At 46.4% G+C, this 16,557-nt stretch overlaps 1 protein-coding gene across 1 annotated transcript; it reads left to right on the top strand.

Moving 5' to 3' along the window:
- Window positions 1–14,821: 14,821 nt before the first annotated feature.
- On the top strand, window positions 14,822–15,385 carry LOC127011845 (uncharacterized). Its single transcript, XM_050890089.1, has 2 exons — window positions 14,822–15,030; window positions 15,124–15,385. Exons 1-2 carry the CDS (start codon window positions 14,822–14,824, stop codon window positions 15,383–15,385), a joined length of 471 nt encoding a protein of 156 aa, XP_050746046.1.
- The last annotated feature ends 1,172 nt before the right edge of the window (window positions 15,386–16,557 follow it).

A 16,557-nucleotide genomic window follows, 5' to 3' on the forward strand; every position in this document is an offset into this window, starting at 1 on the left:
CACCTGAGAGTTTACATCCTCATCACCAAATCTGTGAGGCGCTCTATACAAACACTACAGTTCAGGACTCCCATGGTCGCATTATAGTCAACCTTCCCTTTAAGGATGATCCCTCTCGCCATGGAAACTCCGTTGAAGTGGCTCGTCGACGATTCTACGCAATGGAACACGCAAGCATATCAGGTCACATGTCATTGGTGATCAATCCACCACTGCGTCTTGAAGCCCTCGAGCACGTCAACCAAATTGCAAGTGGTTTTCGACGCCTCGTGCACAACAACTTCGCAACTGTCGCTTAATGACCTACTGTTTGTGGGTCCCACTGTGCAAGCGGATCTTTATCTGCAGCTTCTCAAATTCAGACTGTTTCAATATGCCATGACAGCTGACGTGACAAAGATGTACAGGCAAGTCCTCGTTGATCCAAGCTTTCGAAAATATCAATACATCTTTTGGAGAGATTCCCCAGACGCTAACTGCAGATGTTCCAGCTAAATACCGTCACTTACCGAACCGCCGCTGCGCCATATCTAGCAGTGCGCAGTTTACACTACTTGGCTGACAAGTACAAGAAGAATTCCCGACCGGCGCATCGGTTATCAAATCTTCATTTTACCTGGACGATCTGCTTTGCAGAAGACATCACACCTTGCAACTCATCAAACAAGAATTCATCGAAGTTCTTCAAGAGGGGAACCTTCCGTTGACCTAAGGCATTCAAACCACCCTGAGCTCATTAATAGCAATCTCACAAAGTGACTCAACATCTGTGAGGAAAACGTTACGAGCGCGCTCGGCGTCATTTGGAATCAACTCGATGATGCGTTTCTGTTCACCGTTGCTCCAAAACGACAAACCTCGCCAGCTACAAAGAGATCCATCTTATCCATTGCATCGTCACTCTTTGACCGCCTTGGCCTTTTGTAACCGATCATCATCGTGGCGAAAATGCTTCTTCAGGAACTGTGGATACTCAATCTTAATTGGGACGAATCGGTTCCACAATCTCTAAATGATGCATGGACCGACTACTTAAATTCCTTGTTGCCTGCAAAGTGCCAACAACATTCAACTACATGGCCTTTGCGATGCGTCCATCAGGGCGTACGGATATTGTGTGTACGCGCGAACTGAAGGACCAAATAACACCACCGTTCGGTTGTGGACATCAAAGTCTAGAGTAGCTCCTGTCAAGAAACAATCGCTTCCGAAACTGGAACTGTGCGCCGCACACTTACTCGCTCAACTATTCAACAAGGTCAAAAAATTGTTCGGAGAAAGACTTATACCGTCTTACCTCTGGTCAGACCCACAAATCGTACTCCATTGGCTCCAGCAACACTCCGTTACACTCTCAACCTTCGTAGGAAATCGCGTGTCAGAAATCCAGAGTCTAACATCTGCCACCAAATTGAGATTCGTGCCCACCCAAAGCAACCCAGTCGATATTGTCTCTCGTGGTTGCACTGTCACCGAACTGGACGCATCAATATGGTTCACCGGTCCTCCGTTTTTGTATGAAGGCATTTGAAAGTGGCCTGTTGCAAAAAATGCTGCCATCGACTTGGACATCGTTAACTGCGAGAAACGGAAACACATATTTTCAACTACAATTACAAACAACTATCTGCTGGCGTCACTCGAAAGGCACAGCTCATACACAGTTTGTCCACGCATTGTCGCATGGATTTTTCGATTTATACACGTCGTTCGGAAATCATCGAAGTTCAAGGGTCAAACCCTCAGTCCGGAAGAACTAGAACACGCAGCAAACTGCATAACTTGGAATCTTCAGACCCACTCATTTCCAGAAGAACTCCCTTACCTCAGGAAAAATCAAGTACTTAAAGGTTCTCTAAAGTTTCTTTCTCCTTTTGTAGATGCCTCTACTGGATTCGAACTCATAAAGGTCGGAGGACGACTATTTCGATCTGCCTGAGAGTGAGAAGTACCCACTACTACTTCCCAGCAACTCATCAATGGTAGTTGAATTCGTCCGCCCCCTTCACATTAGAAACTTCCATGCCGGACCAAAGGCGCTGGTGGCGCTACTTTATCTGAATTTCTGGATCATTAATGCAAGGAATTAAGCGCGCCGTATTGTTTGAGCCTGCAGCAAGTAATGGGTCAATTACCCAAGGCAAGATTGGCCATCAGTAAGGCCTTTAGCAAATACGGTGTCGATTTCTGCGGACCTATACATACATATATTCGAATACGCGGAAAGCCTCCATCAAAGAGCTATCTCGCCGTGTTCATATGTCTCGTCGTCAAGGCCGTGCATATTAAGGTGGTCACAGATTTGAGCACAGAAGCATTTCTGGCGGCTCTGAAAACATTCTCTGGACGTCGCGGTCTCCCCACAGATATTTACTGTGACAACGCGACCAATTTCGTTGGCGCCTCCAATCAGCTGCACGACCTAAAGAATTTCCTATTCAATGAGAAGACTCAAACCGCAATTCAAAAATGTTGTGCCGCTGACTTCATCAGCTTTCGTTTCATCTCACCCAGGGCTCCGCATTTTGGTGGGCTCTGGGAAGCGGCAGTGAAGAGCGCAAAGGGACTACTCATCAGATCCTTTCTTAACACCAAGTTTACGTACGAAGAGCTCTCAACAGTCGTGGTTGAGATAGAAGACATCCTCAACTCACGCCCAATAACGCCAATGTCATCAGATTCGAACGATCTCTCAGCCCTGACAGCAGGTCACTTTTTGACGGAAGCTCACTGCGTTCCATGCCAGAACGTTTTGTTAACGACTCCAAGGCCAGTACATTGCAACGACGGCAGCAGTCACGGCATTAAAGCAGTCCTTTTAGCATCGCTGGTCCACAGACTATTTCAACGCACTTCGATCAAGAACTAAATGGACCTCCCCATCGCCAAACGTCTCTTTCGATACCATGGTGCTTATTCACGAAGATAATGTGCCCCCTCAGCAATGGAGAATGGGAAGGATCATGTACATGGGCGCGACAACAAAGTCCGAGTCATTCAGCTGCGCACCGCCAAATTAAACCTGTTGCCGCCCTGTTCACAAGCTCGCTGTACTCACTATATCTTGAAAGTGGACCCTTTCAATGGGACCGGGATGTTGGATCAGATTTTGAATAGAATACTGTATAAACCTAATGTCTACACATGTACAGCTGTAAGCCCTCTTATAACTCTCCGATCTGCTCGGCTTAGCGAGCGTTCGGTAATAAAAGCAGTAGCAATTCATAAATTATCGTCAAGAAATTTACCGCCGGCAAGAGACGTTCATTTTCTCATCTCCCAAGTCCGTCGTCACTAAAGCTGTAAACGCAGTCAGCCTCACTCTCATCGCATCGCAAAGCTCTCCACCAGAGCAAACAACTCATCGGCGCTACTGGTTTACAGTTAGCCCTTGCAATTTGTCGCTTTCGCAGTTGCCGTTCCTTTACGGTTCGTCGCCGCTGTTTCCAAACTTCATATCGCTCTCGTCGCTGCGTAAACTTCAGTTTTTCTTCCCGCCTTTCGTCGCCGCTGTTGCCAATCTTGACATTCCTCTTATCGCTGCCCAACCTTCAGTTTTGCCGCTGTTGCCAGACTTCAGATCGCTCTCGCTCTCGTAGCTAATGAAACTTGAGTTGGCTTCTTCATTCGTCGCATTCGCACTCATTTTGCACCAGGATTGCTGCTCGCCGCACCTCGTAATTTTATTGCCGTTTTGCATTGTGTTACATAATCTCTACGATTTCAACTATTGAGCAATGCAATCGTTAACGGACCGACATTCAAAGGAATATAATTCGCATTAAAGCCCTCGTAACAACAAGCGCTGGCGAAGACACTGGACTTTCCAGCGCCGAACTGCGATGCCGGATACTTTACGCAAGCAATGGCAGTCCAATCTGAGATTGAGACGTTGGATTCCAACGACATCGGTCGCGGAGAACTGAATGACAGCTATGTCGAGACAAAACACGCCATCAAGGATCAGGAATACAAAAATTTCATCAACTCGTTCACCCAAATTATCGCTTGTGAGGAAACTTGCATAACCTGCATAACCTAAAGGGCCCAGCATTAGACGCAATCAAGACGTTTCCAATAACCAAAGAAAACTATCCAAAGGCTTTGCTGCGGCTTAGTGAGAGATTTGATAATCTAACACTTGTCTTTCTAAAAACCATAGCTGCGTTATTTAAACTTCAACCAGTCGAGAAATCAAAAGCAACACAGGTACAGGGATTTGTGGCCAAGGCGTCTGCTATGTATGGAGCACTGGATTCCCTTGGTACCGGATCAAATATTGCCCAGTCCATGTTGATCCACATCGTGATTGACAAATGTGATCAGCACACGGCAATAAATGGAACGAGTCGTTGGATTTTGAAAATCTGCCTAACTGGAAGCAGTGTTCGAGTGTGCTGTAACGTGTGCTATGCTCGTCAGCTGGCCACAAATTGTTTGGATGCTTAACATTTAAATTGATGACAACACTTGATCGGTTTAAAGCAGTCAAAAAACTTAATTTGTGCCGCAATTGTCTCGGCAGTGGTCATCAAATCGCTCAATGCTCATCAAGGAGTCGTTGCCGTAGCTGCAATCAAGCTCATCACACAATGTTGCATCATGACAAGGACTTTCCGGCCATACCAGCACGTCCTGACAGCCGCACATACTGTCCATTCCAGCCAAGTGATCCGATAACGTTCTCTCATCTGCACCCTCAAGACAAGTTATCCTAGCCACGGCCGTGGTTCTGGTTAAAGACGCATCAGGAACAAACAGGCCTGGCAGAGCATTGCTTGATGCATGTTCTCAGGTTAATCTCATCAACAAGGAATTCGCCCAAAATTCGGCATGAAAAATTCAACATGGGAATCCGCAGCGTTGGAGACTCGTTAACTAATATAAAGCACGTGGCCACAACAACCATCCAATCACGTATCACAGATTGTCTCTTCTCTCTTGAATTCTGTGTCATCGGCCACATTTCGTATCAGCCAGATTCTGAGATTGACATCTCTTCTTGGAATCTGCCCACCAACACACCTTTGGCAGATGAAAGATTCCATGAATCTCGTCGCATCGATATTCTACTAGGCGCTGAAGTCTTCTACCATTCGCTCATCTTGGAATCTGCCCACCAACACACCTTTGGGAGATGAAAGATTCCATGAATCTCGTCGCATCGATCTTCTATTAGGCGCTGAAGTCTTCTACCATTCGCTTGCCGTTGGCCAAATAAAGCTCGTACCTCCCTTGCTAATACTCCAAAAAACATTGTTCGGCTGGGTAATCGCCGGCCGATGTCAACAACAACAGCAGCAGCAAGTTTCACAATGTTTTATGTCAAGCACAGTCTCAATTGATAACCACTTGCAGAAGCTTTGGGAGCTAGAAGCCGTCGCTGTCTCACCTGAGAGTTTACATCCTCATCACCAAATCTGTGAGGCGCTCTATACAAACACTACAGTTCAGGACTCCCATGGTCGCATTATAGTCAACCTTCCCTTTAAGGATGATCCCTCTCGCCATGGAAACTCCGTTGAAGTGGCTCGTCGACGATTCTACGCAATGGAACACGCAAGCATATCAGGTCACATGTCATTGGTGATCAATCCACCACTGCGTCTTGAAGCCCTCGAGCACGTCAACCAAATTGCAAGTGGTTTTCGACGCCTCGTGCACAACAACTTCGCAACTGTCGCTTAATGACCTACTGTTTGTGGGTCCCACTGTGCAAGCGGATCTTTATCTGCAGCTTCTCAAATTCAGACTGTTTCAATATGCCATGACAGCTGACGTGACAAAGATGTACAGGCAAGTCCTCGTTGATGCAAGCTTTCGAAAATATCAATACATCTTTTGGAGAGATTCCCCAGACGCTAACTGCAGACGTTCCAGCTAAATACCGTCACTTACCGAACCGCCGCTGCGCCATATCTAGCAGTGCGCAGTTTACACTACTTGGCTGACAAGTACAAGGAGGAATTCCCGACCGGCGCATCGGTTATCAAATCTTCATTTTACCTGGACGATCTGCTTTGCGGAGCAGACGACATCACACCTTGCAACTCATCAAACAAGAATTCATCGAAGTTCTTCAAGAGGGGAACCTTCCGTTGACCTAAGGCATTCAAACCACCCTGAGCTCATTGATAGCAATCTCACAAAGTGACTCAACATCTGTGAGGAAAACGTTACGAGCGCGCTCGGCGTCATTTGGAATCAACTCGATGATGCGTTTCTGTTCACCGTTGCTCCAAAGCGACAAACCTCGCCAGCTACAAAGAGATCCATCTTATCCATTGCATCGTCACTCTTTGACCGCCTTGGCCTTTTGTAACCGATCATCATCGTGGCGAAAATGCTTCTTCAGGAACTGTGGATACTCAATCTTAATTGGGACGAATCGGTTCCACAATCTCTAAATGATGCATGGACCGACTACTTAAATTCCTTGTTGCCTGCAAAGTGCCAACAACATTCAACTACATGGCCTTTGCGATGCGTCCATCAGGGCGTACGGATATTGTGTGTACGCGCGAACTGAAGGACCAAATAACACCACCGTTCGGTTGTGGACATCAAAGTCTAGAGTAGCTCCTGTCAAGAAACAATCGCTTCCGAAACTGGAACTGTGCGCCGCACACTTACTCGCTCAACTATTCAACAAGGTCAAAAAATTGTTCGGAGAAAGACTTATACCGTCTTACCTCTGGTCAGACCCACAAATCGTACTCCATTGGCTCCAGCAACACTCCGTTACACTCTCAACCTTCGTAGGAAATCGCGTGTCAGAAATCCAGAGTCTAACATCTGCCACCAAATTGAGATTCGTGCCCACCCAAAGCAACCCAGTCGATATTGTCTCTCGTGGTTGCACTGTCACCGAACTGGACGCATCAATATGGTTCACCGGTCCTCCGTTTTTGTATGAAGGCATTTGAAAGTGGCCTGTTGCAAAAAATGCTGCCATCGACTTGGACATCGTTAACTGCGAGAAACGGAAACACATATTTTCAACTACAATTACAAACAACTATCTGCTGGCGTCACTCGAAAGGCACAGCTCATACACAGTTTGTCCACGCATTGTCGCATGGATTTTTCGATTTATACACGTCGTTCGGAAATCATCGAAGTTCAAGGGTCAAACCCTCAGTCCGGAAGAACTAGAACACGCAGCAAACTGCATAACTTGGAATCTTCAGACCCACTCATTTCCAGAAGAACTCCCTTACCTCAGGAAAAATCAAGTACTTAAAGGTTCTCTAAAGTTTCTTTCTCCTTTTGTAGATGCCTCTACTGGATTCGAACTCATAAAGGTCGGAGGACGACTATTTCGATCTGCCTGAGAGTGAGAAGTACCCACTACTACTTCCCAGCAACTCATCAATGGTAGTTGAATTCGTCCGCCACCTTCACATTAGAAACTTCCATGCCGGACCAAAGGCGCTGGTGGCGCTACTTTATCTGAATTTCTGGATCATTAATGCAAGGAATTAAGCGCGCCGTATTGTTTGAGCCTGCAGCAAGTAATGGGTCAATTACCCAAGGCAAGATTGGCCATCAGTAAGGCCTTTAGCAAATACGGTGTCGATTTCTGCGGACCTATACATACATATATTCGAATACGCGGAAAGCCTCCATCAAAGAGCTATCTCGCCGTGTTCATATGTCTCGTCGTCAAGGCCGTGCATATTAAGGTGGTCACAGATTTGAGCACAGAAGCATTTCTGGCGGCTCTGAAAACATTCTCTGGACGTCGCGGTCTCCCCACAGATATTTACTGTGACAACGCGACCAATTTCGTTGGCGCCTCCAATCAGCTGCACGACCTAAAGAATTTCCTATTCAATGAGAAGACTCAAACCGCAATTCAAAAATGTTGTGCCGCTGACTTCATCAGCTTTCGTTTCATCTCACCCAGGGCTCCGCATTTTGGTGGGCTCTGGGAAGCGGCAGTGAAGAGCGCAAAGGGACTACTCATCAGATCCTTTCTTAACACCAAGTTTACGTACGAAGAGCTCTCAACAGTCGTGGTTGAGATAGAAGACATCCTCAACTCACGACCAATAACGCCAATGTCATCAGATTCGAACGATCTCTCAGCCCTGACAGCAGGTCACTTTTTGACGGAAGCTCACTGCGTTCCATGCTAGAACGTATTGTCAACGACTCCAAGACCAGTACAGTACCAGTAGCAACGACGGCAGCAGTCACGGCATTAAAGCAGTCCTTTTAGCATCGCTGGTCCACAAACTATTTCAACGCACTTCGATCAAGAACTAAATGGACCTCCCCATCGCCAAACGTCTCTTTCGATACCATAGTGCTTATTCACGAAGATAAAGTGCCCCCTCAGCAATGGAGAATGGGAAGGATCATGTACATGGGCGCGACAACAATGTCCGAGTCATTCAGCTGCGCACCGCCAAATTAAACCTGTTGCCGCCCTGTTCACAAGCTCGCTGTACTCACTATATCTTGAAAGTGGACCCTTTCAATGGGACCGGGATGTTGGATCAGATTTTGAATAGAATACTGTATAAACTTTATGTCTACACATTTACAGCTGTAAGCCCTCTTATAACTCTCCGATCTGCTCGGCTTAGCGAGCGTTCGGTAATAAAAGCAGTAGCAATTCATAAATTATCGTCAAGAAATTTACCGCCGGCAAGAGACGTTCATTTTCTCATCTCCCAAGTCCGTCGTCACTAAAGCTGTAAACGCAGTCAGCCTCACTCTCATCGCATCGCAAAGCTCTCCACCAGAGCAAACAACTCATCGGCGCTACTGGTTTACAGTTAGCCCTTGCAATTTGTCGCTTTCGCAGTTGCCGTTCCTTTACGGTTCGTCGCCGCTGTTTCCAAACTTCATATCGCTCTCGTCGCTGCGTAAACTTCAGTTTTTCTTCCCGCCTTTCGTCGCCGCTGTTGCCAATCTTGACATTCCTCTTATCGCTGCCCAACCTTCAGTTTTGCCGCTGTTGCCAGACTTCAGATCGCTCTCGCTCTCGTAGCTAATGAAACTTGAGTTGGCTTCTTCATTCGTCGCATTCGCACTCATTTTGCACCAGGATTGCTGCTCGCCGCACCTCGTAATTTTATTGCCGTTTTGCATTGTGTTACATAATCTCTACGATTTCAACTATTGAGCAATACAATCGTAAACGGACGAACATTCAAAGGAATATAATTCGCATTAAAACCCTCGTAACAACAAGCGCTGGCATAGACACCGGACTTTCCAGCGCCGAACTGCGATGCCGGATACTTTACGCAAGCAATGGCAGTCCAATCTGAGATTGAGACGTTGGATCCCAACGACAGCGGTCGCGGAGAACTGGATGACAGCTATATCGAGAAAAAAGTCGCCATCAAGGATCAGCTAGGCGAGGAATTCATTAACACTAGACAAACACATTCACCGCTTTCGCTGGCCCAATCCAGTTCGATTGCGCTGTCGTCGTCGAAGCTGCCCCGTCTTACACACTTATCTTTCTAAAAACCACAGCTGCGTTATTTAAACTTCAACCAGTCGAGAAATCAAAAGCAACACAGGTACAGGGATTGGTGGCCAAGGCGTCTGCTATGTATGGAGCACTGGATTCCCTTGGTACCGGATCAAATATTGCCCAGTCCATGTTGATCTACATCGTGATTGACAAATGCGATCAGCACACGGCAATAAATGGAACGAGTCGTTGGATTTCAAAAATCTGCCTAACTGGAAGCAGTGTTCGAGTGTGCTGGAACGTGTGCTATGCTCGTCAGCTGGCCACAAATTGTTTGGATGCCTAACACTTAAATCGATGACAACACTTGATCGGTTTGAATGAGTCAAAAAACTTAATTTGTGCCGCAATTGTCTCGGTAGTGGTCATCAAATCGCTCAATGCAATCAAGCTCATCACACAATGTTGCATCATGACAAGGACATTCCGGCCATACCAGCACGTCCTGACAGCCGCACATACTGTCCATTCCAGCAAAGTGATCCGATAACGTTCTCTCGTCTGCACCCTCAAGACAAGATATCCTAGCCACGGCCGTGGTTCTGGTTAAAGACGCATCAGGAACAAACAGGCCTGGCAGAGCATTGCTTGATGCATGTTTTCAGGTTAATCTCATCAACAAGGAATTCGCCCAAAATACGGCATGAAAAATTCAACATGGGAATCCGCAGCGTTGGAGACTCGTTAACTAATATAAAGCACGTGGCCACAACAACCACCCAATCACGTATCACAGATTGTCACTTCTCTCTTGAATTCTGTGTCATCGGCCACATCTCGTATCAGCCAGATTCTGAGATTGACATCTCTTCTTGGAATCTGCCCACCAACACACCTTTGGCAGATGAAAGATTCCATGAATCTCGTCGCATCAATATTCTACTAGGCGCTGAAGTCTTCTACCATTCGCTTGCCGTTGGCCAAATAAAGCTCGTACCTCACTTGCCAATACTCCAAAAAACATTGTTCGGGTGGGTATTCGCCGGCCGATGTCAACAACAACAGCAGAAGCAAGTTTCACAATGTTTTATGTCAAGCACAGTCTCGATTGACAGCCACTTGCAGAAGCTTTGGGAGTTAGAAGCAGTCGCTGTCTACATCCTCATCACCAAATCTGTGAGGCGCTCTATACAAACACTACAGTTCAGGACTCCCACGGTCGCATTATAGTCAACCTTCCCTTTAAGGATGATCCCTCTCGCCTTGGAAACTCCGTTGAAGTGGCTCGTCGACGATTTTACGCAATGGAACGCCGCATGCTGTAGCATATCAGGTCACATGTCATTGGTGATCAATCCAGCCCTTCACGAGTCGCATTTTTATAATAACAATATATATAACCCACCACTGCGTCTTGAAGCCCTCGAGCACGTCACGCTTATCAAATTCAGACTGTTTCAATATGCCATGACAGCTGACGTGACAAAGATGTACAGGCAAGTCCTCGTTGATCCAAGCTTTCGAAAATATCAATACATCTTTTGGAGAGATTCCCCAGACGCAGAACTGCAGACCTTCCAGCTAAATACCGTCACTTACCGAACCGCTGCGCCATATCAAGCAGTGCGCAGTTTACACTACTTGGAACAAGTACAAGGAGAATTTCGGTTATCAAATCTTCATTTTACCTGGACGATCTGCTTTGTGGAGCAGACGACATACACACCTTGCAACTCATCAAACAAGAATTCATCGAAGTTCTTCAAGCGGGGAACTTTCCGTTGACCTAGTGGCATTCAAGCCACTCTGAGCTCCGTTTTTGTATGAAGGCATTTGAAAGTGGTCTGCTGCAAAAAATGCTGCCATCGACTTGGACATCGTTAACTGCAAGAAACGGAAACACATATTTTCAACTACAATTACAAACAACTATTTGCTGGCGTCACTCGAAAGGCACAGCTCATAGACAGTTTGTCCACGCATTGTCGCATGGATTTTTCGATTTATACACGTCGTTCGGAAATCATCGAAGTTCAAGGGTCAAACCCTCAGTCCGGAAGAACTAGAACACGCAGCAAACTGCATAACTTGGAATCTTCAGACCCACTCGTTTCCAGAAGAACTCCCTTACCTCAAGACAAATCAAGTACTTAAAGGTTCTCTAAAGTTTCTTTCTCCTTTTGTAGATGCCTCTACTGGATTCGAACTCATAAAGGTCGGAGGACGACTATTCCGATCTGCCTGAGAGTGAGAAGTACCCACTACTACTTCCCAGCAACTCATCAATGGTAGTTGAATTCGTCCGCCACCTTCACATTAGAATCTTCCATGTCGGACCAAAGGCGCTGGTGGCGCTACTTTATCTGAATTTCTGGATCATTAATGCAAGGAATTAAGCACGCCGTATTGTTTGAGCCTGCAGCAAGTAATGGGTCAATTACCCAAGGCAAGATTGGCCATCAGTAAGGCCTTCAGCAAATAGGGTGTCGATTTCTGCGGACCTATACATACATATATTCGAATACGCGGAAAGCCTCCATCAAAGAGCTATCTCGCCGTGTTCATATGTCTCGTCGTCAAGGCCGTGAATATTGAGGTAGTCACAGATTTGAGCACAGAAGCATTTCTGGCGGCTCTGAAAACATTCTCTGTACGTCGCGGTATCCCTACAGATATTTACTGTGACAACGCGACCAATTTCGTTGGCGCCTCCAATCAGCTGCACGACCTAAAAAATTTCCTATTCAATGAGAAGACTCAAACCGCAATTCAAAAATGTTGTGCCGCTGACTTCATCAGCTTTCGTTTTATCTCACCCAGCGTTCCGCATTTTGGTGGGCTCTGGGAAGCGGCAGTGAAGAGCGCAAATGGACTACTCATCAGATCCTTTCTAAGCACCAAGTTTACGTACGAAGAGCTCACAACAGTCGTGGTTGAGATAGAAGCCATCCTCAACTCACGCCCAATAACGCCAATGTCATCAGATCCGAACGATCTCTCAGCCCTGACAGCAGGTCACTTTTTGACGGAAGCTCACTGCGTTCCATGCCAGAACGTTTTGTTAACGAGTCCAAGGCCAGTACATTGCAACGACGGCAGCAGTCACGGCATTAAAGCAGTCCTTTTAGCATCGCTGGTCCACAGACTATTTCAACGCACTTCGATCAAGAACTAAATGGACCTCCCCATCGCCAAACGTCTCTTTCGATACCATGGTGCTTATTCACGAAGATAATGTGCCCCCTCAGCAATGGAGAATGGGAAGGATCATGTACATGGGCGCGACAACAAAGTCCGAGTCGTTCAGCGAACGGAAATCTGTTGCCCCTGTTCACAAGCTCGCTGTTCTCCCTATATCTTGAAAGTGGACCCTTTCAATGGGGCCGGGATGTTGGATCAGATTTTGAATATAATACTGTATAAACCTAATGTCTACACATGTACAGCTGTAAGCCCTCTTATAACTCTCCGATCTGCTCGGCTTAGCGAGCGTTCGGTAACAAAAGCAGTAGCAATTCATAAATTATCGTCAAGAAATTTACCGCCGGCAAGAGACGTTCATTTTTTCATCTCCCAATTCCGTCGTCACTAAAGCTGTAAACGCAGTCAGCCTCACTCTCATCGCATCGCAAAGCTCTCCACAAGAGCAAACAACTCATCGGCGCTACTGGTTTACAGTTAGCCCTTGCAATTTGTCGCTTTCGCAGTTGCCGTTCCTTTACGGTTCGTCGCCGCTGTTGCCAAACTTCATATCGCTCTCGTCGCTGCGTAAACTTCAGTTTTTCTGCTCGCCTTTCGTCGCCGCTGTTGCCAATCTTGACGTCCCTCTTAGTTCGATAGCTCTGTCGTCGTCGAAGCTGCCCCGTCTTACCTTGCCAACGTTTGACAGAAAATTTGTAGAATACAAAAATTTCATCAACTCGTTCACCCAAATGATCGCTTGTGAGGAAACCTTGTCTAATCTAGAAAAGTTCAACCATTTGCTGCATAACCTAAAGGGACCAGCATTAGACGCAATCAAGGCGTTTCCCATAACCAACGAAAACTATCCAAAGGCTATGCAGCTTAATGAGAGATTTGATAATCCAACACTTATCTTTCTAAAAACCATAGCTGCGTTATTTAAACTTCAACCAGTCGAGAAATCAAACGCAACATAGGTACAGGGATTGGTGGACAAGGCGTCTGCTATGTATGGAGCACTGGAATCCCTTGGTACCGGATCAAATATTGCCCAGTCCATGATGATCTACATCGTGATTGACAAATGCGATCAGCACACGGCCATAAATGGAACGAGTCGTTGGATTTCAAAAATCTGCCTAACTGGAAGCAGTGTTCGAGTGTGCTGGAACGTGTGCTATGCTCGTCAGCTGGCCACAAATTGTTTGGATGCCTAACACTTAAATCGATGACAACACTTGATCGGTTTGAATGAGTCAAAAAACTTAATTTGTGCCGCAATTGTCTCGGTAGTGGTCATCAAATCGCTCAATGCAATCAAGCTCATCACACAATGTTGCATCATGACAAGGACATTCCGGCCATACCAGCACGTCCTGACAGCCGCACATACTGTCCATTCCAGCCAAGTGATCCGATAACGTTCTCTCATCTGCACCCTCAACCAAGACAAGTTATCCTAGCCACGGCCGTGGTTCTGGTTAAAGACGCATCAGGAACAAACAGGCCTGGCAGAGCATTGCTTGATGCATGTTCTCAGGTTAATCTCATCAACAAGGAATTCGCCCAAAATTCGGCATAAAAATTCAACATGGGAATCCGCAGCGTTGGAGACTCGTTAACTAATATATAGCACGTGGCCACAACAACCACCCAATCACGTATCACAGATTGTCACTTCTCTCTTGAATTCTGTGTCATCTTGTATCAGCCAGATTCTGAGATTGACATCTCATCTTGGAATCTGCCCACCAACACACCTTTGGCAGATGAAAGATTCCATGAATCTCGTCGCATCGATCTTCTATTGGGCGCTGAAGTCTTCTACCATTCACTTGCCGTTGGCCAAATAAAGCTCGTACCTCACTTGCTAATACTCCAAAAAACATTGTTCGGGTGGGTAATCGCCGGCCGATGGCACAACAACAGCAGTAGCAAGTTTCACAATGTTTTATGTCAAGCACAGTCTCGATTGATAGCCACTTGCAGAAGCTTTGGGAGCTATAAGCCGTCGCTGTCTACATCCTTAGCACCAAATCTGTGAGGCGCTCTATACAAACACTACAGTTCAGGACTCCCACGGTCGCATTTTAGTCAACCTTCCCTTTAAGGATGATCCCTCTCGCTTTGGAAACTCCGTTGAAATGGCTCGTCGACGATTCTACACAATGGAACGCCGCATGCTGTAGCATATCAGGTCACATGTCATTGGTGATCAATCCAGCCCTTCACGAGTCGCATTATTATATAACCCACCACTGCGTCTTGAAGCCCTCGAGCACGTCAACCAAATTGCGAGTGGTTTTCGATGCCTCGTGCACAACAACTTCGCAACTGTCGCTTAATGACCTACTGCTTGTGGGTCCCACTGTGCAAGCGGATCTTTATCTGCAGCTTCTCAAATTCAGACTGTTTTAATATGCCATGACAGCTGACGTGACAAAGATGTACAGGCAAGTCCTCGTTGATCCAAGCTTTCGAAAATATCAATACATCTTTTGGAGAGATTCCCCAGACGCAGAACTGCAGACGTTCCAGCTAAATACCGTCACTTACCGAACCGCCGCTGCGCCATATCTTGCAGTGCGCAGTTTACACTACTTGGCTGACAAGTACAAGGAGGAATTCCCGACCGGCGCATCGGTTATCAAATCTTCATTTTACCTGGACGATCTGCTTTGTGGAGCAGACGACATACACACCTTGCAACTCATCAAACAAGAATTCATCGAAGTTCTTCAAGAGGGGAACTTTCCGTTGGCCTAGTGGCATTCAAACCACCCTGAGTTCACTGATAGCAAGCTCACAAAGAGACTCAACATCTGTGAAGAAAACGTTACGAGCGCACTCGGCGTCATTTGGAATCAACTCGATGATGCGTTTCTGTTCACCGTTGCTCCAAAACGACAAACCTCGCCAGCTACAAAGAGATCCATCTTATCCATTGCATCGTCACTCTTTGACCGCCTTGGCCTTTTGTAACCGATCATCATCGTGGCGAAAATGCTTCTTCAGAAACTGTGGATACTCAATCTTAATTGGGACGAATCGGTTCCACAATCTCTAAATGATGCATGGAGCGACTACTTAAATTCCTTGAACATGTTGCCAACTCTCCAAGTACCGCGGTGTTGCCTGCAAAGTGCCAACAACATTCAACTACATGGCCTTTGCGATGCGTCCATCAGGGCGTACGGATATTGTGTGTACGCGCGAACTGAAGGACCAAATAACACCACCGTTCGGTTGTGGACATCAAAGTCTAGAGTAGCTCCTGTCAAGAAACAATCGCTTCCGAAACTGGAACTGTGCGCCGCACACTTACTCGCTCAACTATTCAACAAGGTCAAAGGATTGTTCGCAGAAAGACTTATACCGTCTTACTTCTGGTCAGACTCACAAATCGTACTCCATTGGCTCCAGCAGCACTCCGTTACACTCTCAACCTTCGTAGGAAATCGCGTGTCAGAAATCCAGAGTCTAACATCTGCCACCAAATTGAGATTCGTGCCCACCCAAAGCAACCCAGTCGATATTGTCTCTCTTGGTTGCACTGTCACCGAACTGGACGCATCACTATGGTTCACCGGTCCTCCGTTTTTGTATGAAGGCATTTGAAAGTGGCCTGTTGCAAAAAATGCTGCCATCGACTTGGACATCGTTAACTGCGAGAAACGGAAACACATATTTTCAACTACAATTACAAACAACTATCTGCTGGCGTCACTCGAAAGGCACAGCTCATACACAGTTTGTCCACGCATTGTCGCATGGATTTTTCGATTTATACACGTCGTTCGGAAATCATCGAAGTTCAAGGGTCAAACCCTCAGTCCGGAAGAACTAGAACACGCAGCAAACTGCATAACTTGGAATCTTCAGACCCACTCGTTTCCAGAAGAACTCCCTTACCTCAGGAAAAATCAAGTACTTAAAGG

Source organism: Drosophila biarmipes, unplaced genomic scaffold (assembly GCF_025231255.1).
Source record: "Drosophila biarmipes strain raj3 unplaced genomic scaffold, RU_DBia_V1.1 ptg000015l, whole genome shotgun sequence".
In the NCBI taxonomy this organism is placed as follows: domain Eukaryota; kingdom Metazoa; phylum Arthropoda; class Insecta; order Diptera; family Drosophilidae; genus Drosophila; species Drosophila biarmipes.

Bases quoted from the DNA above. Each gene is read 5' to 3' on its own strand.
- LOC127011845 (XM_050890089.1), top strand. From the start codon at position 14,822: ATGTCATTGGTGATCAATCCAGCCCTTCACGAGTCGCATTATTATATA. The intron at 15,031-15,123 runs GTTTTAATATGC...CATCTTTTGGAG, and splicing joins CAGCTTCTCAAATTCAGACT to AGATTCCCCAGACGCAGAAC.